A 22,509-nucleotide genomic window follows, 5' to 3' on the forward strand; every position below is an offset into this window, starting at 1 on the left:
GACACCAGTTCTTTTATTATAGTGTAGCTAGAATAACAGCAGCTGAAAGAGTAGGACAGCTCATGACTTGCCCACTTAACCTTTTCCTGCTCTTAGCAGCTTTCTCATAAGTGTAGCTAGAGTGTTGGGAGACCAGGGTTCAAATCCCTACCCAGCACTGAAGCTCATTGGGTGACCTTGGGCCACTCACAGTCTCCTACCCGCCTTCAAAAGCAGGGTGGTGAGGATAAAATGGGAAGGGGGAGAATCATGTATGCAACCTTGAGTTCCTTGGAGAAAGGGTGGGCTATAAATGAAAAAAAAAAAAAAACACAAAGAAAACCTGCCTATGATCTTTAGGAGCCCTGGCAAAAATAAAGGGAATTAACAGCACAGCTGCCCAGGACCTCCATGCACACTGCCTAGCCTTGCACCCTGGGGAGGTCACTTTAGTGCTGCTAGCACAGCAGTTTGACTTCACCCCAGAGGTGCACTCCATTGTCTCTCAAGACAGATGGATGCTAACAATATTTATTTATATGAAAGGATCGAAAACATATTTCTGATGAAGATGTTCACAAGCTGTTATCACATCAACAAATCTTAGGCTTCTTAAGCAGAGGTGCAGTTTTCAGATTTTGAGGGCTGTGTGTGGGCCTATATAGATATAGGCACTTTTGAATCAGAATGACAAGACTTGTGACACAGCCCAGTGCTGTTGATGTGTTTGGGGGGGGGTGGCAGTGCAGAATGCTCTTGAGGGAGGGATGGCACATTGTAGCAGCAATGTGGGAGAAGTGGTGATTAACAGCTTTCCCACCTAGAGGGGATTTGAGGGATGCGGGTGTTCTTGTTGGTAGAAACACTTGATATGTGAATAGTCATATTAAAGGCTCAAGTCCATTTTGCCAACCCTCTACCCGCAAAAGAGAAAAGGGTGGCTGTTTGACCTGAGCTGATAGCACTACTGTAGATATTATGAGGTACAAATCAATAACCACCACAACATAGGCTCTTAGAATGCTATGTTTGCTTTTTGAATTTATCCAAGCATGGCCAACTGAACCTTGGCTGCTGTTAATCTTAAATCTTCCACCCTATCCCTGCCATCTGAAATACCACACCTGCGCAGAATTTGGTCTTGCCAAATAAGTTGAATGAGGAAAGACCTGTAGTAGCTTGATAACAGCTGTGGGAGATGGCCAGCTTTCCTTTCAATGGGCAGCATCAACACGAGGTCACAATGGCCTACTCTCTACTTCAGGAGGGCAGCATCAGTATGGCAACACAGTGGATCAGTCTCTTGTTGAAGAAGGTGGCAGCAGCAGGGGGCAACATGACTTCTCCCACATAGAGGGAGCAGAAGCAGTTGTGTGTGGCCACTCTTTTTCTCACTGATGTTAGCCTTACAGGGTTTGGGCAAAGTGACCATTAGTATCTCACTGAAATGGACAAAGAAAAGCAACAGAAGCAGCAAGGCGTCGCCAAGGGTAAGTCCTGTCTCATGAATCTTTTAGAGTGTCAAGAAGCGCATATATATATATATATATATATATATATATATATATATATATATATATATAATCTTCCATTTGACAACATATAATCACATCATTATTATCCACTTTACCTCTCTGGCTCTTTAGAGCCTATTGACTTCCTTCCCTCCTGCCTCATGGCTTTCAAAATTAACCTTTATATCATAGTATTTTATACATTTTCCAATTCTAATTAAACTCATTACAAAGTTCCTCAAAAGTTAAATAAATATAAAAAGGAAGAAAGTTTCTCATTACAAGTCTTCAGACAACCCTACTAGTGGTGTTAATTGCTTACAATGCTCTTTCAAATATCATATAAATTAATAATAATAATAATAATAATAATAATAATAATAATAATAATAAAAAATAATAATTTTTATTTATACCCCGCCCTCCCCAGCCAAGGCCGGGCTCAGAGCGGCTTACAAGCAATAATAAAATTTAGTCCAATCTTTTTAGAATACTTGATCATGCTGGTTCCGGATTTTTCCTGTCAGCTTTGCCAGTTCCACAAAGTCCATAATTTTCATCTGCCACTCTTCTTTCATTGGTATATGTATATGTGGGTCTGGTCAGATCTCTCTTCCCTCCCCCCTCTCTCTCTCACACACACATCCCATCTGAAATACCTGAAACACCATATCTGGTCTTGCACTGAATGTAGAATTCCCAGTCTAAGATAAACTGAAAGGTCAAAGGCTTACTGTTACAAAATGGCTTTACAATATACAAAACCTGAATTCTTTGCATGGTCTAGAGCTGGCATTCGTGGAAAATGGGGTGCTTGTACCTAAACAGCTACGTGGCAGCTATTATTATTATTATTATTATTATTATTATTATTATTATTAATTTCTATAGTGCTTTTAAGGGGGGAAATCTCAAAGCAGTTCAACAGGTTAAACCTTTTCTAGTATAGAAAGACAATTGCGGGAAAACCCTCACCTGTTCCCATGCTGCCTGTCAGACATTTTATGTGTGTTGGCCACTGGTTTCCTTTTGTGCTCTCTGCCCTACATGTAAAAAAGCACAGAAATTTTCATATTACATGAAGGATATGCAAATTATATGCAGACTTGTCTTCTTCTGTGATGGAAAGAAACGTACAGTTTCCTGGGCCCAGAACAACGGCTCTTTCACTTCAGTTTGTTTTTGTGATGTTGCCTGTTGCCTCAGAAAGATGCTTCTCTCTTTTTTTTAAAAAAAATAATTTTTATTCATTTTTCAAACACATAATAAGAACAAACAAAACACAAAACAAAAACATACAAAACATTTAAACATGTATAATTTCATAATCTAATTTTCCTGTAACTTCTTTCAGTCGACTTCCCCATACCTCCCTTTCGCTGCATCCTTATTTTAAAAAGAATTTTTTAGCAACCCTTTAGTCAAATTACCCATTTAGATCCCTTCATTACATTCCCATAAATTTGTTGGTTACAGCTGTAATTCTCTGCTTCTTACCCCTTGACATCTTAACACTCATCAATTTTACAACAGTTTTTAAGATATATTTTAAATTTCTTCCAGTCTTCTTCCACTGCCTCTTTCCCCTGGTCACGAATTCTGCCGGTCATCTCTGCCAGTCCCATGAAGTCAATCACCTTTGTCTGCCATTCTTCCAGAGTAGGTAGTTCTTGCATCTTCCAATACTTTGCCAGAAGAATTCTTGCTGCAGTGGTAGCATACATAAAGAAAATCCTATCTTTCTTTGGCACCAATTGGCCAACCATGCCCAGGAGAAAAGCCTCTGGTTTCTTAGTAAATGTCCATTTAAGGACTTTCTTAATTTCATTATAGATCATTTCCCAGAATGCTTTCACCCTCGGGCAGGTCCACCATAGGTGATAAAAGGTACCTTCATTCTCATTATATTTCCAGCATTTATTATTGGGCAAATGGTAAATTTTTGCTAGCTTGACTGGGGTCATGTACCACCTATAAATCATTTTCATTATATTTTCTTTTAAGGCATTACATGCCGTGAACTTAACACCAGTGGTCCATAACTGTTCCCAGTCAGCAAACATAATGTCATGACCGATATCCTGTGCCCATTTAATCATGGCTGATTTCACCGTTTCCTCCTGTGTATTCCACTTAAGCAGCAAATTATACATTCTTGACAGATTCTTAGTATTGGGTTCTAACAGTTCCGTTTCTAACTTTGACCTCTCCTTCTGGAATCCTATTTTCCTGTCCTCTTTAAATGTCTCATTTATCTGGTAATAATGCAACCAATCTCGAACTTTGGACTTTAGTTTTTCATAACTCTGAAGCTTGACCCTTTCACCTTCATGTTCTAAAATTTCACAATATTTTGGCCATTTAGAATCCATATTAAGTTTTTTCACCCCCTTGGCTTCCATTGGCGACAACCACCTGGGAGTTTTAGTTTCCAATAGGTCTTTGTATCTGCTCCAAACATTATATAGTGCTTTTCTAACAATATGATTTTTAAAACCTTTGTACACCACTGCCTTGTTGTACCATAAGTATGCATGCCAGCCAAAACAATTATCATATCCTTCCAAGTCTAAGATGTCTGTGTTCTCAAGAAGTAGCCAGTCTTTCAGCCAGCAAAAAGCTGCTGCTTCGTAATATAATCTTAAGTCCGGCAGAGCAAACCCCCCTCTATCTTTTGCGTCAGTCAAAATCTTAAACTTTATTCTGGGCTTTTTGCCCTGCCAGACAAATTTTGATATATCTTTCTGCCACCTCTTGAAACAATCCATCTTGTCCAGAATTTGTAAGGTCTGAAACAAAAATAACATTCTAGGCAATACATTCATCTTAATAGTAGCAATTCGACCTAACAAGGACAGTTTCAACCTTGACCATGTTTCTAAATCTTTCTTTACTTCTGACCAACATTTTTCATAATTGTCTTTAAATAAATTCACATTCTTAGATGTTAAGTTTACCCCCAGGTATTTCACTTTCTTTGTTATCTCCAAACCTGTTTCACTCTGAAACCTCTCTCTTTCTTCCATTGTTAAGTTTTTTTTCCAAAACCTTTGTTTTCTGTTTATTCAATTTAAATCCTGCTACTTGACCAAATATTTCAATTAACTCTAAGACTCTTTTAGTACTGGTATCTGGCTGTTGCAGAGTCAACACTAGGTCATCTGCAAATGCTCTTAATTTATAGTATCTAGCTCCGACCTGACAGAACAACGGCTCTTTCACTTCAGTTTGTTTTTGTGATGTTGCCTGTTGCCTCAGAAAGATGCTTCTCAAATGGCTGGAAGCTGCTAGAGTTTCTTTGTTTTCTAATATCCCCCCCCCCACTAGCTGTTAAATTTTATGTGGGTTCCAAGAGCTGACTGTAAGGTCAGTTGGTATAATCTATAATTTAAAGTCATAAAATTGGTTATCATTCTTTCAGTTTCATGACCTTAACCACCAAGGCCTCCCCCCCAGGTTACAACTGGCATTTCCAGCCTAGCAGAACAGCATTTTACAAAGATAGAGAAGGACACCCTTCCAAATAGAGAATATTTGATCATGGAAATCTATTCTGTGGATTTTGACATTTAATCTCTTTTATTGTTTTATAGACAATGTCATTTAATTATGTTGTTGGGTTTCCTTGTGATAGTTTCTGATGAAAAATGCTGCTTTCAGGCCCCCAGACAAAGCATTTCACTGAAGAGTCCAAATTTCATGCTTTTCTCTTGAGTCATGTTTCTTCTGAACAGGCTGCTTAAACTTAAACCCAAGAAATGGATCCAGCAGTGATCCAGGTAAAGGAGAAGAAAAACACCAATAGGCCAGTGTTTACCAACCTTGGGCCTCCAGCTGTTTTTGGACTACAACTCCCATCATCCCTAGCTAGCAAGACCAGTGGTCAGGGATGATGGGAATTGTAGTTCAAAAACAGCTGGAGGCCCAAGGTTGGGAAACACTGCAATAGGCAATGAAACATTTCTCTTCCCATAGGCAGTGTTTGGGAATCAAAGCTCCTGGAGGTGGAGGGATCCCCACCCTATTATATAAAGGAGGGGAAAAACAAATTGACATGAAAAACAGAATATGTGCCCAGAGCGGTGGCCTCCTTTGAAGTCACGCCTGGAAGAAGCGGACCATTTGGATCCCTTCCAGTCGGGATTCAGGCCTCATCATGGGACTGAAACTGCCTTGGTCGCACTGGTTGATGATCTCCGGCGGGCTAGGGACAAAGGTGAGAGCTGTTTCCTAGTTCTGCTGGATCTCTCAGCGGCGTTTGATACCATCGACCATGACATCCTTCTGGACCGTCTTGAGGGGCTGGGAGCTGGGGGCACTGTCATACAGTGGTTCCGCTCCTTCCTCCTGGGCCGTGTTCAGAAAGTGGTGGTGGGGGATGAGTGTTCAGACCCCTGGCCGCTCACTTGTGGGGTGCCTCAGGGTTCTGTCCTCTCCCCCATGCTTTTCAACATCTACATGCAGCCGCTGGGAGCGATCATCAGGAGGTTTGGGCTGGGTGTTCATCAGTATGCAGATGATACCCAGCTCTACCTCTCTTTTAAATCAGAACCAGTGAAGGCAGTAAAGGTCCTGTGTGAGTGTCTGGAGGCGGTTGGAGGATGGATGGCGGCTAACAGATTGAGGTTGAATCCTGACAAGACAGAAGTACTGTTTTTGGGGGACAGGAGGCGGGCAGGTGTGGAGGATTCCCTGGTCCTGAATGGGGTAACTGTGCCCCTGAAGGACCAGGTGCGCAGCCTGGGAGTCATTTTGGACTCACAGCTGTCCATGGAGGCACAGGTCAAATCTGTATCCAGGGCAGCTGTTTACCAGCTCCATCTGGTACGTAGGCTGAGACCCTATCTGCCTGCGGACTGTCTCGCCAGAGTGGTACATGCTCTGGTTATCTCCCGCTTGGACTACTGCAATGCGCTCTACGTGGGGCTACCTTTGAAGGTGACCCGGAAACTACAACTAATACAGAATGCGGCAGCTAGACTGGTGACTGGGAGCGGCCGCCGAGACCATATAACACCGGTCTTGAAAGACCTACATTGGCTCCCAGTACGTTTCCGAGCACAATTCAAAGTGTTGGTGCTGACCTTTAAAGCCCTAAATGGCCTCGGTCCAGTATATCTGAAGGAGCGTCTCCTCCCCCATCGTTCTGCCCGGACACTGAGGTCCAGCTCCGAGGGCCTTCTGGCGGTTCCCTCACTGCGAGAGGCCAAGTTGCAGGGAACCAGGCAGAGGGCCTTCTCGGTGGTGGCGCCCGCCCTGTGGAATGCCCTCCCATCGGATGTCAAGGCGATGGACAACTACCTGACATTCAGAAGACATCTGAAGGCAGCCCTGTTCAGGGAAGTTTTTAATATGTGACATTTTAGTGTGTTTTTTATCTCTGTTGGAAGCCGCCCAGAGTGGCTGGGGAGACCCAGCCAGATGGGCGGGGTACAAATAATAAATTATTATTATTATTATTATAAGTCAATGGAGCTGCCATTGCACAAGGAGTCATTGCCAAAAGCAGCAGGTGGATTGTTGAAAATCATGTGTGTACTGCCCAGAATCACATTACTCCTGTGGTGGTATTCTGCATAACTATGTTATGCTATATCTCTGAAGCACACCGAGAAAGAGTAAAATAATACAGGTGGTTCCCATTTTTCACAGCAGGATGCTCTGGCAGCAAAGAAGTAAACAAGTTGCTAGTCTTCTGTGAGTTAACGGTATGTTACTCAACACTCATATTGATTATCAGGTGATATCATCTACACACTATTACATAACATCATTAAAGATTGAACTCTTGAAACTTTAAATATAAAGGGGCAAGACAGTAAATATTCAAGAGAGCCTGAGATTAAATTTCGCTGACCTTTGGATGCTTGGAAGATGTCCATTGAAATAAACAGATACATATACATACACAGAGTAAACATTATAATTCGTGATCCAAATCCAAATATAATAATATAGCCCTAGTTATTAGTCACACCAGTGTTCCCCAACCCGGTGCCCTCCAGATATTTTGGACCACAACTCCCATCAGCCCCAGGCAGCATGGCATGCTAGTTAGATCTGATGGAAACTGTACTCTAAAACATCTAGGGGGCACCAGGTTGGGGAAGGTTGGGTCATATAATGTGCATTCCTATTCATACTATATAAAACAGGAGAACCAGCTACTCTTAAATATCTGGTTTCAAGTTAGGAAGAACACAGAGATGGTTGATTATTAAAGGGGTGTCTCTCAGCTGAGAGCCCTTACTTGTTTGTTACAGCCTCCCACACCCAGTTCTGTGGGGTTTTTTTGTTTGCTTGCTTGGTTCTTAAGGTCTAATGTGGACTTTGAAATAAATGTTAGTATATAACATTACTGAATATAACATGTACTGCACCAGTAATTCTGGGAACCATAGCCTGGGTACTATATCAGAGGAAGCCTTGCTGCGATGTACTGAGGGCAACAGATGTTGTGTGGGATGGAAGTGGAGAAGAATGTGGAGCTGGCCTCATCTTTTTGCCAGGGATGGCACATAATATTAAAGCAGCAGGGATCTATTGCCAGTCCTGGGGTGCTTCCACACGGCAGTTTATTGTGGAGCTTGAGCAGCTCATGCATGCCAATTTATTGCAGCATCTGCACAGCATTACCTCCATCAAAACACCACTCTCACCCCCCCTAAATTTCATCCAGATTTAACATTTCCAGAGTTTTTTCTTTTTTTAACATATTGGATTTTCCATGAAAATGGTAAATCCAGACTAAATGGGAGGGACCCCCTGACAGTAATTCTTTAGATTTTAATTGGATAACCGTAGTATCCTTTGCTTCCAATATATTCTCATCTTCCAATTCAAGCCCCTTCTCCTTAGTTCCATACATGCTGACACAGGGAAGCTCCATAGCGCTGGGGCAAGGTATATATGCCTTGTATGCAGAAGGTCCTAGGTTCAACCCATGGCATTTCCAGGTTGGGTTGGGAAAGAGAGTCTTGCCTGAAACCCCAGAGAAGCCACTGCCAGTCAATGTAGACAATAGTGAGCTAGATGGACCAAGAGTCTGACTCAGTAAAAGGCAGCTTTCCTATTACTATGTGCTCCATAGGGGGCAATCACAAGGTTCTTGTTGTTTAGTCATTTAGTCGTGTCCGACTTTGTGACCCCATAGACCAGAGCATGCCAGGCACTCCTGTCTTCCACGGCCTCCCGCAGTTTGGTCAAACTCATGCTGGTAGCTTCGAGAACACTGTCCAACCTTCTCGTCCTCTGTCGTCCCCTTCTCCTTGTGCCCTCCATCTTTCCCAACATCAGGGTCTTTTCCAGGGAGTCTTCTCTTCTCATGAGGTGGCCAAAGTACTGGAGCCTCAGCTTCACGATCTGTCCTTCCAGTGAACACTCAGGGCTAATTTCCTTCAGAATGGATACGTTTGATCTTCTTGCAGTCCATGGGACTCTCAAGAGTCTCCTCCAGCACCATAATTCAAAAGCATCAATTCTTCGGCGATCAGCCTTCTTTACGGTCCAGCTCTCACTTCCCACAAGGTTCTAGTCCTCCTTAAATATAATCTAACAAGGGCTCATATTTTCCTAAGGCCTTAAAATATGCATGCTTTTTTATATGCATGCATATTTATACTTGTTTACAGGATGCTTTGCTTTAGAAATCCAGAATAACACCATATATATATGAGCAAAGAGTTTATTCTCTGCCTTGACTTTTCCTAGTGTCAGTCAGGGAGAGCTGGGGGAAAGGGTGTACTTTTAAGCTTCAGCCTTTCAGAGTTTAAAGAAATAATGGCGGAGGATTTCCCTGAAGCTGTTAATTCCCTTGTCGGCATGGAGATTGAAAATGGTTAACTGATAATTAATATGTCTCATTACCTTTTAATTAAAAAGTTAGCTGCCATGGGTAAGTGCCACGGAATCTTTTCCTGACAAGCAGTTTTCTGCAGGAAGCACTACTACACCAAAAGGACGTTGCAAAGCAGCGAACCCTGGTCTGTGGCCACAATCCAAAGAGCCTCAAACATGTTCCATCAACCCAAGGGATGCACAACATGATCCATACTGAATCTGCAGCCCTGTTGTTCATGCCAAGTCAGGGTTGAAGGTGTGTGTGCACGCAGGAGAGGCTATGTCAACCTGGAGACTTGAGTTTCAGAGTGAGTCTCCCCTTCCCCCAATTCTATATGATAGTTCTTTTCTTTTTTTAATCACGGGACTCTCCAAAAATACCAGTTTCTATCTGGCCCTTAGGAATCTCCTCAGGTCACACACCTCTCTTTCCAGTCCTGCCCATGCTCTTCTTGAGTGTATTTCCCTGGCTCAAATGTGCCCTTGAAGTGTGATACAGACTCTGGCTTGCCTGGATGCGGACTGGAAAGAGGCATGTATGCATAGATAGCTCTCACTTTTGTATAGCTGGAATATAGCCTAGGTAGAAAGGTAAGAGGTATACCTGTTGTTCCATCCACTCTTGCCTCTGGCCTTGCCCACCACTGCCATGTGCCCATCAGAAGGCTTCCTGCGAGGAAATGTGGCTGTGTACAGACCATACATTTAAAGTACACTTCCCCAAAGACTCTGGGAACTGTAGTTGACCCCTCTCAGAGCTACAATTCTCAGCACCCTTAACAAACCACAGTTCCCAGGATTCTTTGGGGGAAGTCATGTGCTTTAAATGTATGACGTGCTATTGCTTTTTGTGGTTCCCCACTGCTACTATACACATAACTAGTACTAAGCCCCATGGAATTCAGAGGAACTTCTGAATAGATATATACAGTGGTACATCTAGTTACAAACTTAATTCGTTCCGGAGGTCCGTTCTTAACCTGAAACTGTTCTTAACTAGAGGCGTGCTTTTGCTAATGGGGCCTCTTGCTGCCGCTGCACTGCCAGCACACGATTTCCATTCTCATCCTGGGGCAAAGTTCTCAATTCGAGGTAACTCTTCCAGGTTAGCGGAGTTTGTAACCTGAAGCGTTTGTAACCTGAGGCATTTGTAACACGAGGTGCCACTGTAAATGATTCCATAGGAAATATTTCTGAGACTGTATTCCTATGCATGTTTGTCTGTGTGTAAGCCCAATTGAATTTAGTGGATCTTATTTGCAAGTAAGAGGCAGAGGGGCCAAGTGGAGTTTGCATTTAAGCCCTTTCTGCTCCTGAAACTGTATTTTTATTTCTGAATCATTAAATTTTACTCAAGCAAATTAACAGATAAATGTGGCTGCCCAATTACTTTGCTAAATCCCTTACTTTCAAGGAACAAATTAAAGCCTGTAATTACAACATACACAGTATAATTAAGGCTGTTTTTGAAAAATATATCTATGCTAACCACCATCCCATCCCATCCTCCTCCTTTTCCTGGAGACTATTTTTCTCAAATCCCTCTCACTCTCTCTGAAGTTTTCATTTTTTTCCTCACCTCCCCTCAATTTAGAATTATGTTTAAGACTGAGCTAGTTTTTGTGACTGGGCAGGAAAATGCAATAGCAGACCATTCAATTATTTCCTCTCTGCACATATAATCTGATACAAAATGCGGTCACTTTGATTAGTTTATTTTCTGTCCTGATTTCATGCATCATGAAAAAACCATTGTACCTGGGAAAACTTAACTTTGCAGAAGCAATTTGTGCACACTGCTTGTTCTCTTAATAAATACAGCATGCATCTTTGTATCTAGTTTTGCTTAAAAGAATTACAGTCATGGAGGGTATTTCCTAAGGCCTGCCCCTCCCTCCCTCCCTCCCTCCCTCCCTCTCTCTCTCTCTCTCTGTGTGTGTGTGTGTGTGTGTGTGTGTGTTTAGGAAATGCCTAGCTACCTATTTAGCAGGAGTGGTGCATGTGATTCTTGATGTAATGAAGTGCTTTGCCAATAACGAACTAAACTACTAATCATGTGCCCTGATGGGGGATGGGTGTGCTCCAGACATTTCCTAATGTATTACTGATTTTGTATAAGCAGGAGTTTTAAATATTCACAGTTCCGTTTGAAGTGGTATAGCCCAGCAAGAACTGCACCACATGACGCCTCTCTTAAATGGTCAAGGAAACTGGCCCTGAACCAAACAGGATACTATTTGACTCAGTTTCCATATCATCAATTCAATTAATGTGCTTTTCCATTTCCAATAATACTTTAATTTATACTCTGTCAACTTCCAATTATAGACTACTTACTGACTTGTGTACAATTTAATTGCCTTTATATCTACGGGAGAGTTGGAATTAACATTTAAATGACTGTCTAATTTAACATTGTCATTCAGGAGAGTTAATCAGTCTGCACAACATCTTTAACAATCCAGAAGTATATGTTTTTATTACAGTCTTACATAAAATTTGTGGGCAATTTGTAAACCTGCTTAACAGTAGTGTTATTCTTCTAAAACTAATATTTTTCCTCACCTAATTTGTAGAAATATATCTATATCTATATCTATATCTATATCTATATCTATATCTATATCTATATCTATATCTATATCTATATCTATATCTATATCTATATCATCTCTCTCTCTATATATATACATCACTATGTAGCACTGTCGACATGCATGAGACTTTGAAGAGTAAAAGAAAAATATTACAGTCCAGAATTTGACAAAGAGAGAAGGAAGCACAGTGGATGACTAACTAAAGGTTTATGCCAAAGGCTTCACAACGAGGTGGTTTATGAAGGCAGATTTGGAGGAAGAGAAATATGGGGCATCTTGCAGGTGTTCTATGTGGCAGGTGGCGTTGTGGTCTAAACCACTGAGCCTCTTAGGCTTGCCAATCGGAAGGTCAGTGGTTTGAATCTGCCTAACGGGATGTGCTCACATTGCTTTGTTCCATCTACTGCCAATCTAGCAGTTCGAAAGCATACCAGTGCAAATAGATAAAATAGGTACTGCTGAGGCAGGAAGGTAAATGGCGTTTCTGTGCACTCTGGTTTCCGTCACGGCCAAAAGCAGTTTAGTCATGCTGGCCAGATGACCCAGAAAGCTGTCTGTGGACAAACGCTGGCTTCCTCAGCCTGAAGTGAGATGAGCACCACACCCCATAGCCACCTTTGACTGGACTTAACTGTCCAGGGGCCCTTTACTTTTACCTTTTACCTCTCTGGTGGAGTGCCTGGGGAAAGAGCCTGGGGAAACAGATGCTTTGGCCCGAAGATCTACAATGCTAACTCAACATCGTCTTGGCCTAGTATCCATGGAATGAATGGTGCCATGTTCTCAGAATGTGAATGGTTCTGAGTGGCATGGCTATTCCGCTGTGATCTACCTCTCAGTTGTTCTTTTTGCATCTGGTAATTTGTGTATTGTGTCTTTTTAAATAGATGTTGATGTTTTGGTTGTTTCTAATTCTTAATTTCTTGTAATTGAGGGGGGTGTAATTATCTTGTAGTATGTGAAACGCACTCTTGAATTTCTTACTTTGCTTTTAATTAGATTTTGAATTGCTGTAGGGAAACAAATGTGATTTTAGTTGTGTATTTTGACATTTCTCTGGATGATAAACCACAATGAGTAGTACAGTAATACAAAAAGGCACTATAAAAACAAAAAATGAAATGAGTCCCTTCCAGGGATAAGGGACAGCAAGGGAGAAAAGATTGAATAATTAAAAACAGCACAATTCTAACCATATGTGAATATGGGACATTTCTTGGAGTTTAGCAATGTAAATAAAACTATATATGACAAAAACACCACAAGTGCCAACAGACCTCATTCCAAGGAAACAGAACTTGGGTGCACACTGTGGCTCTAAGTTCTCACAACTCAGCAAACTGAGGCATGTGTAACAATACTTAATGGAAATAAGCCTCACTGGAGTTACAAAATTTCTTACTTTGTAAACATGGACAGTCTAAGGTACTGAGACATTATCTGGTCCAGTTGGTTTAATATTGTGCCCTTCTCTTTTATAGAGGAGATGCAGTGATGGAGAAAGCAAAACTTGTTAGGTTTCGGCAGCAAAACAAAGCCTCTGTTTTGAGTCCCATTAGTGCAATGAAGCTCCCTCCCTCATGTCCCCCAGTTTGGCTTCTGTGGGTCTGGAGAACCCTCAGAACAGCCTGTGGGGGAGGAGAAGGGAGATAGTTCTTGTCCGGAAGGTAGAAATGCTTACATGGATGGAACAATAGTAAAAGCACAATGTTGAATTCTTCCCTAACAGTGCAAACCTATGCCTGTTTACTTGGAAGTAAGTCCCTAGAATATTTAAGAAGGCTTATCCTGGCATCCCCCTGCATTCAAAGACAGGAGCTGGAGAATTGAGTGGATGAGACTAATAGTGGGTCCAAGGGTCAAGAAGGTGGTTTCTGCATGTGCTGTAGAGGGAAGTGAGGGGCAGATGGGGCTTGTCAACCTGGGAAGGTAGTCCATCCAGGAGAAGGAAAACTCTGATCCTAAACCTCCACTGCCTTGCAGAATATCTTTGGGAGAAGAAAAGGATAAGGAGTAAACCCTACACAAATCTGGACTGGAGTCCCCAATATGGTTGGATGGCACCTAGTATGCCTCCTCCTAGCAACCACTGCAGCCAAGCTGGTGCCAAGTGTTTTCATTTGGACAACATCAGCGAGGCTGAGAGTAGGGTCTTGCCATCTGGGCAGCCCAGGACCTCTACACACACATTGCTCAGGCTTGTGCCCCGGGGAGGTCACTTCGGTGCTGCTAATCTGGTGGTTTGACTTCACCCCCAGAGGCACACTCCATTTTCTCTTGAGATAGACAGAGACCAACAACATCCTCTAGTACAGTTCTAGGGAACTTTTGGCCTTCCAGATGTTGTCATTGACAATGCTTTATGGGGCTGATGGAAGTTGTGGTTTAGTAATATCTGGAGGCCCAAAGGTTCCCCACACCTGCTATTGCATAAGAGTGACTGCCCCTATTGTTGGACTACAATTCCCATCACCCCTGACCATTCACTGTGCTTGCTAGGGCTCATGGGAGCTGGAGTCCAATATCTGGAGGAACTCAATTGGCTATCCTTGCTCTAGCAAATGTGTTGTGTATTTTATCCTCATTGCATATGGTATCATAGCTATGGAGAGTGATAATCTGTGGTTACAAGGGTACATGTGTGCCAAGAGAATGTCAACCTGCAAATCTCATTATTTTTTCCTCTGTAGGAACTAGGGACCCAACTGACCTCAACATGCTATTGAAAACAGTCTGGATTAAAAAAGACTAGCACTCCCTTCAAGTCCTGGCAGGCCCTAAGATATTTTCCTTCCTATCAATAATAAGCTAATGCCCCGCAAAGCTATTATGGGCTCATTTCAGAACTTTCCTTGGCTCTTTCTGGTAACTAGGGCAACTGGCTGTACAGGTGGAAGAACACAAAGCATTACCTCTGAATTTTTAAACAATTCCTAGAAAACGTTCCCCCACTTTCTGCAAAACATCAGTGAAAGGGGGTTGGATAAGTATTGCATGCTCCCTTGAACCTGGCCAACAAATACACAGCAGTCTCAAACACATGAGCCCAGCTAGGGCCTCAGCTGGTAAGCTCTGATTTCAAATGGCATTTGCTTGTTTGGATCAATGAAACATCTGCCCCTCTTTTTAACAACTAGTAGCTCTGATGAGGACAACATAGTACTATCCTGTTGCAATTGATGGAATGGGCATTAGGGAACTAGTTTCTACTCAGTCCCTAGCTCCAAACATGACTCAAAATTTGGGTGGGATTCTCATATCTAACCACATCATAAGAGCCTTGTTCTCACAGGGGCCAGTCAGGTGCTGATGGGAAGCTCATGAGCAGGATGACCTGAGTGCAACAGGGCTCCTCCCATTTCTGATTCCTAGCAACTGGCATTCATTCAGTGCAGTGCGCAACTAAGAAGCGCAACTAACCAGGCACAAACTGGGCAGTTAGAGGGCCAAGAATGAGCATGGCATGTGTGTGTGTGTAAAAGTAAGCACTCCTCCTGATAGAGCAAGGAGCCTTGTCAATTTTGTTCATACACAATGATGAGATAACATTCTAAAAAAAGTTCATAATTACTCAAAGATTGAATACACATTTAGCTCTCGATACATCATGCTAGGATTCACAAATTAGGTTGGTTTTAATTTAAAGAGCGTTCAAATGACCGGGGTGGGGTGGGGAGATATCTGCTCCAGCTATTAAATCATTTTCACTTTGACCCAAGTCAATAGTGGCCATGTCCAATTACCTCCATAATGCTGAATCTCTAAACTGCTCTCTCAGCAAAACATCTGTTTCTCATTATAGGACCTCGCCAGGAAGATAGTGAAGCTCTGGAGTGCAAAATGTCCTTGTTCTGGTAGCAGTTCTATAGAGCGATTTTGGATAGGGTGGTGAACCAGAGGGCAAAGTGGTGAAGAGTGGAAGAGTATGGAAATGGGCTCAGGACAGACACGACACCTGAGGTTTAGGGGAATGGAAGGAAGTTCATGGGATGAAGGTTTTCCCAGCCCACTCCTTCTCACTCCTGCAGTTGCCCACATCTCTTGTGAGGGCTGGAGGTGGGTCACTGTGCTATTTGTTTTCTGGGACCCACCTCATTATACTCCTCTATTCCACATGGGTCACATCCACACCATACATTTGACCACTTTAACAGCCAGGGAGAGACCTGGGAACTGTAGTTTGCTAAGGGTGATGGGAATTGTAGCTCTGTGAGGTCAGCACCCTTAGCTGGGTACAGTGTGCGGGATTCTCCACGACTCTCCACATCGTCTAATAGAGATTTAAATGCATGGATGTGCATTGGAGCCGTTTTCTGTGTGCTGCAGTTGTATTGATTTTCTTTTCTTTTTATCATTGTAGATTCTGCAGCCGTAAGCCGCCCTGGGACCTTAGGTGAAGGCCAGGTAAGTAACCTTATAAACTAGTAACAATACAAGCAGCACTTGGAAGAAACCCAAGGCAGACAGCCCACCTGAATCATGGTGAGGAAAGGCAAGACCAAGACTCCGTGAGTTCTTTGTGAAAGCCCAGCTTCTTGGGCCCACCCTGGCATCACTTCTCTAGCCCCAACCATTCATGGAACATTGATGCCTGCCAAGGGGCATGAGCAGGTAAATGCACAAAGGCAACACGTGCAATTTGGGCTTTATGCACTGTGCCTCTGTATTTTAGGACCAGAGACTCTCAGGTCCTCCTCTCCCCACACGAAACAACCCGGACTCTCCATTTATCATCTGAGACCTTTCTCCATGAGAGGTCTGGAGGGTGGCAACATGAGAACAGGGCCTTTTTTGCAGGGGCTCCCCGTTTGTGGAATGTTCCCTCCAGGGAGGTTTGTCTGGCGCCTTCGTTACATATCTTTAGGTGCCAGGCAAAAACATTCCTCTTCAACCAGACCTTTGGCTGATTAATATTCTGCAGCCTATTGTTTTGTTGCTTCTGGTTTAACTATTTATTTGTGCTTTTATCTTGTCTTTTTATCTCGCGAGCTGCCCTGAGATCTTTTGATGATGAGTGGCAATATATATAAATCTAGACATAAATTTAAAAATAAAAAACATGCCTGGGGTTTTAGGCTAGGGCAGGCAGTGCAGCGGTAGGCCCTGAAAGCTGTCTGAAGATATCACATTCCTGTGTTTGGCTGCAAGTTCTTTACATGTTAACCAATCTCATCTTTTTAGTTGATTTTGTGCTATGAAAGGTGTCTGGTCCCCCTTTTTACTGCTCTGGAGTGTGCATTCTTACCAGACTTCTCCTCTTTTAAAAAAGGAACAGTGCAGCAAGGCTGCCTCTCCCTGTAATGTAGCTGCAGACAAGCCACAGCGGAAGTCTTCTCAGTGTGAAGTGCAGGGTGAGAGGAGAGTATCACCCGAAGGATTTCTGCAGGGGTTAAAGGCATTGAAGGTTCTACCAAGAAAAGGGGAGTGATTTTTGGTTGGTGACCTGGATGCTCATTGGCTGCCATGACCTTTAGGCTTGTTATTATTTTTATTTGTGTCACCATCAGGAAGAAGAGCTCCGTCATGCAGCGCATTCACCCACCCCTCTCTTTTCCCTTGCCTTTTGTGGCAACCTTTTCTTTTTCTCTTTATAAATATGGCTTTTCCAAGTAGAACTTTGACACGGGTGGTGCTGTGGTCTAAACCACTGAGCTTGGGCCTTGCCGAGCAGAAGGTTGGCAGTTCGAATCCCCGCGATGGGGTGAGCTCCCGTTGTTCAGTCCCAGCTCCTGCCCACCTAGCAGTTCAAAAGCATGTCAAAGTGCAAGTAGATAAATAGATACCACTCCTGTGGGAAGGTAAATGGTGTTTTCGTGTGCTGCTCTGGTTCACCAGAAGCAGCTTAGTCACGCTGGCCACATGAACCGGAAGCTGTCTGCGGACAAACGCCGGCTCCCTTGGCGCCGCAACTCCAGAGTCATCTGCTACTGGACCTAACGGTCAGGGGTACCTTTACCTTTTTTCTTTTTCTCTTTATAAACATGGCTTTTCCATGTAGAACTTCTCTGCCTTTACCCGTTCTCACCATTAGGTGGCTCCTCGTGTCCTCAAATGCCTGCTGAAAGCTGGTTGAGCAGGTGAATGCTTCTTATTGGTTTAGTAGAGCCATGATGCCACTGGGCAGCCCCTTTTAAGAGAAAAGCTAGAAACAGTGTGTGAAGAGCTTGGAACAGTAGCCTTGTTCTGAGGAAGTGGAAAATCTGTGAACTGTCTTTTCCAAACAATCATGAGTGAGGTGAGTGGACAAAATGCTTTTAATACGGAGGGTAGCAGGTAGAAGAGAACAGGAGGATGAATAGAAGAGAACGATGCAGATTCTTTTGAATCAGACAGAAGGCTAAATAGAAAAAAGAGGATTCAAACTGTGGAATGTTTTAAGTTTCAAAAAGGCTGGCATCCATCAGAGAGTTTAACAACGGCTAGATTAAGGTTTCCTAGGGAGATGTAAGACATCATTAGCAAATAGTGAACTGACCTGTTTTAGAATGAGCAGGTAATCCTCACAGAGGCTGCAATCCTATATCCAGTTACCTGGTAGTAAGCCCCATTGAACTCAGTGGGACTTACTTCTGCCTAAGTCATGCATGAGGGTTGCACTGAGACAGACTTAAAAGAAATGCAACAGCCTTTCGTTACTCTCAAAAGAGTTTGCTGGCATTTGAAGCATCGGCTTTGCACAGTTTGCCAAAATCCCAAATAGGTAGCCTTGTTTCTCATTTTCATTAGGAATGAATGTAGGCGGGCATGGTGTCTTTTTGAAGCAAAGAGATTGATTTCCGTATATGTTTTGCATCCTTCAAAAGCAAGCTGTTGTATGCTAAAGTTTAGACATCAAAGTGCAAAGCTGACTTTTTTGGGGGGGAATCGCTTTGCTTCTCATTGCTCTCTATCAAGTAGCTGCTTTAGCTGAACATATTTTTGTATACATAAGTAAAAATGCAGGTGGTATGGTGCATAAAAAGGAACTGTGTGTGTGTGTGTGTGTGTGTGTGTGTGTGTGTGTGTGAGAGAGAGAGAGAGAGAGAGAGAGAGAGAGAGAGAGAGAGAGAATGTAACAAAAAGGTAAATCAAGTCAGTATGCATGTATCTGTTCCAGTGAAATTGTTTCCAGTTTCTGGATGTATAATGCATTTTTCCAAATGACATGACAGCTCTGCTAATAGAGCAATAGTATTTTTGGATGCACTTTCTCATTATAAAGGAGAATTCTATTTCTGGCAGAAGAGTCAGAATTCTACCCAATTCAAGTAGGGCAGAATTGACACTTGCACAAAGTTAAGAATCTCTTTTAGGAAGGCTATTGTGTAATATTCTGCATTTGCTAAGTTTATTAATAATGCCTAGGATAAAAGATAAAATCAATGGGATGGAGTCAACCGGAAGGGTGTGTGTGTGTATGTGTCTTTGTGGGGAGAATAAGGAAGGTCTTGTTCTTTCAATGTGGATTACCTCTCCATTCATCCAAAGCGGTGTGTTTTCCTTTTAAGAGCTTTTACAAAGATAGCAGCAAGTCTTGCATTTCAGGAGAAATGCATTGCCCAAGAACCAGGAGGATTCCTCCTCCTATGATGTTTTGACCATGTGTATTGAATACATGGCTAACACACTCATTCTTCCAGAGCTTATTCACTTTCCCACTTGATGCTCACAGCTGAATAAATAAACTAGAAAAGGTCAAAGTTTTAGCATGCAAATTGCATTAAGTGTCCCTTTGTCACATACCTTAAATGAACCAGCTTATCTGATGTGGCCCCATTCTTATGCAGAACTTTTCCAAAGGGTTTCCTGATTTTTTTTTAAACAAAAGATTAAACCTAATTGCCGTTGTGCATAGGTTTATTCTCTTGGATCAGATTTAGCTCCATTCCTTTGTCACTACCTATTCATACAATCGTCATTCACACTGCTACAGTTCACATTCAGTTCCTCTCAGAGGAAATCTCCCTTCTCTCCAATTCAGTGCTTACCATGTACCAAAAATAGGAATAAGCCTGTACCAAAAATAAGAAACTCACATTATTAATCATACGTTCCCAAATCAGTGTCGAGTAGCTATTATTGAAAGTTGGACTCCCAGAGAAAGCCACATTGGAGGCTAATTTAAAGTGCTCCAAACTCTGCCAGAGCTGTCTAGCATTATTGGATCATTAATTTACAGTCCTTCAACAAGTAATAAATTTGCATTCTATTATGCATGCTTACATTGTTCCTGTGATGCAGAAAATGAGGAAAGCCTGTAAACTTTTTTCAACTGCCTTAAAGTATAAAAACAAATCTCTGGACAGTTTCGCCCTGCTTTCAAGATGAAAAACAATCCCGAAACAAGGGAAGTTGCATCATCATCATCATCATCATCATCATCATCATTATTATTATTATTTTAAATGAAGTTGTGCTAAATGCTAGCAGAAAGGCAATCACTTTATCTAGCGTTTTACATCTACAGATTTTGGCCAGAGTTCCTGATATAATAATCTGATCATTCAGTGAACTGTCTTCTGATTTGGTTCCCCACCCCCCTCTTCATCTTATTATCTGGCTGAAACCTGACATAATGTAATGGAAAAGAGCGGGTCAAATATGGCAATGAAAACAATGTCCCAAAATAGCCTTGGGTATGCAGCTAGCAGAGAATGGCCCAGAGGATGTGGTTGTTTTTGTACTAAGAACAGTTAGACTCCCAAGTAAGCTAAACATTTGGATTTCGGATGCTCTCAACCATTCAGAAACGCTGAGCCTCCAACTTGATTTACTTAATTCCGTTTGATTTTCCTCATTTTCCTGCTTCCAGATGGGCATCAGCTTTGTTACCCTTTTATGGCTGTGGAAAAACAAACAGCATAGCGTATTCATTAGTTTGATCTTATCATCCGTCTCTTTTGCCCATTTCAGTTAATTGGTGGAGCTTTCTTCTTTTTCTCTTGAAACTTCATGTTCTAATAGCATATGATTAAACACGAGAAGCACCAGGGCTTTCTAGGACCTGAGCGAGATGTTGAGTGACCAGGAAGCCGCAGAGACTTTGTTCTTCTGAATAATACTTGTGAGAAACTTGAATATCTATCTATATCTATCTATCTATCATCTATATCTATCTATCTATCTATCTATCTATCTATCTATCTATCTATCTATCTATCATCTATATCTATCTATCTATCTATCTATCTATCTATCTATCTATCATCTATCATCTATCTATCTATCTATCTATCTATCTATCATCTATCTATCATCTATATCTATCTATCTATATCTATCTATCTATCATCATCTCTGAGAACTTAAATCCCATGTATTCTCTTCTGAGGAATGAAAGACAAATCATGCTTCCTTTTATCTCCTTCTTGACACATTGTGAGAGTCAGTAGGGTATAAGAGTGGTAATATTGGACACAGACTGGGAAGACCCGGATTCAGCTCCTTGCTCCGCAGTGAAACTCAGTGGGTGACCTTGAGCCAGACATGAAAGCCTTCAGAAGTTGCATGTTAAAGGAATGGGGAAGGAACAGACTGTGTCTGCTGTCTCTCTTGTTGCCTCCTCCTCCTTCCCCCACTGGCCCACCCCCAGACTTCCATTTGAAGTCTTGAAAGTCATGATCTGGAATCTTCCGCATTCAGGGTTCCAAATCACGTAGCTCAGCTTTGTGTATAGACCTGTAGGCAGGTAGGCATCCCTTTCAGTCTTGAGCGTGATGGTGGGGTCAGTCCTGCTTCCTCTCCATATATTTAATTTTTGCGTGGAAGCAACCTCTGGACACAGCTTAAATCTCGCATTAACCTAGCTTGCAGGTTTGCCAGAGGCATGTGATTGGCCACTGTGGGAACTGGGTCCTCGACTAGTTGCGTCCTTGACCAAATCCAGTAGGGCTCTTCTGATGTGCCTAAGTTCCTACCTCACAGTGCTATGTGCATAAATTGTGGGAGGCAATGCACGTTGCCCTGAGTTTTATTTGGGAAAAGTTAGGGCAAAAGTATTAATTTCAGGCTTTGTATTAATATAAGTATATGTCAGTATAATGCAGTTAAAATGTGGGGCATCTTCTTGTGGTAACCAATGAGATGCAAGTCTTTTTCATACCATGCTAATGTACAGGGAAACCATTGGCACAATGGAGTGGGAAGGCACTGTTGACTCCAACATCACACACCTTCACACACGCTGCCCCTTCCCCTTTGGTGTCCACATTTTTTGTAAACATACTGTGAGTTGCCTGTGACAAGTCCAATCAATTTAATAAACAATAAATAATGTGAGCAGCCCCAGTTGCCTAGGATGGATGGATGGATGGACAGACAGACAGACAGACAGATGGATGGAGATGGATGTCTGGGATCTAGTGACAACATATAGCAACCACCACCCCTGAAATACAAAGCAAAAGTAACCCATGTGTCTTAAAATTAAATAAGCTGCCCATTCATTTGTATGATGCACCAGCCCCAGAAGGGATTATGGGGACTGAAACACCAGAGGAAATCACTCCAGGAGAGGTTCCCCCTTTCACCCCAAAACTGCCCAGCTCTTTACAACAAGGGATGTACAGCTAGATTGAGGAGAGAGCAAGATATTTATGCAA

General features: G+C 42.4%; 1 protein-coding gene across 2 annotated transcripts in view; it reads left to right on the forward strand.

Moving 5' to 3' along the window:
- Positions 1 to 1,262: 1,262 nt before the first annotated feature.
- Positions 1,263 to 22,509, forward strand: part of PCP4 (Purkinje cell protein 4) — a 66,951-nt gene continuing 45,704 nt past the window's right edge. The window contains exons 1-2 of one of the 2 annotated variants that reach the window (XM_081859389.1): positions 1,263 to 1,469; positions 16,290 to 16,333. In XM_081859389.1, coding sequence (XP_081715515.1) covers positions 1,427 to 1,469; positions 16,290 to 16,333 — 87 coding nt within the window. In that variant the 5' untranslated portion in view covers positions 1,263 to 1,426. Of the gene's footprint in view, positions 1,470 to 16,289; positions 16,334 to 18,011; positions 18,165 to 22,509 lie in introns of those variants that run through there. The other variant, XM_081859390.1, reaches the window with a different exon arrangement.

The sequence above is a fragment of the Podarcis erhardii genome (assembly GCF_964252035.2).
Source record: "Podarcis erhardii genome assembly, chromosome: 4".
Taxonomy (NCBI): Eukaryota; Metazoa; Chordata; class Lepidosauria; order Squamata; family Lacertidae; genus Podarcis; species Podarcis erhardii.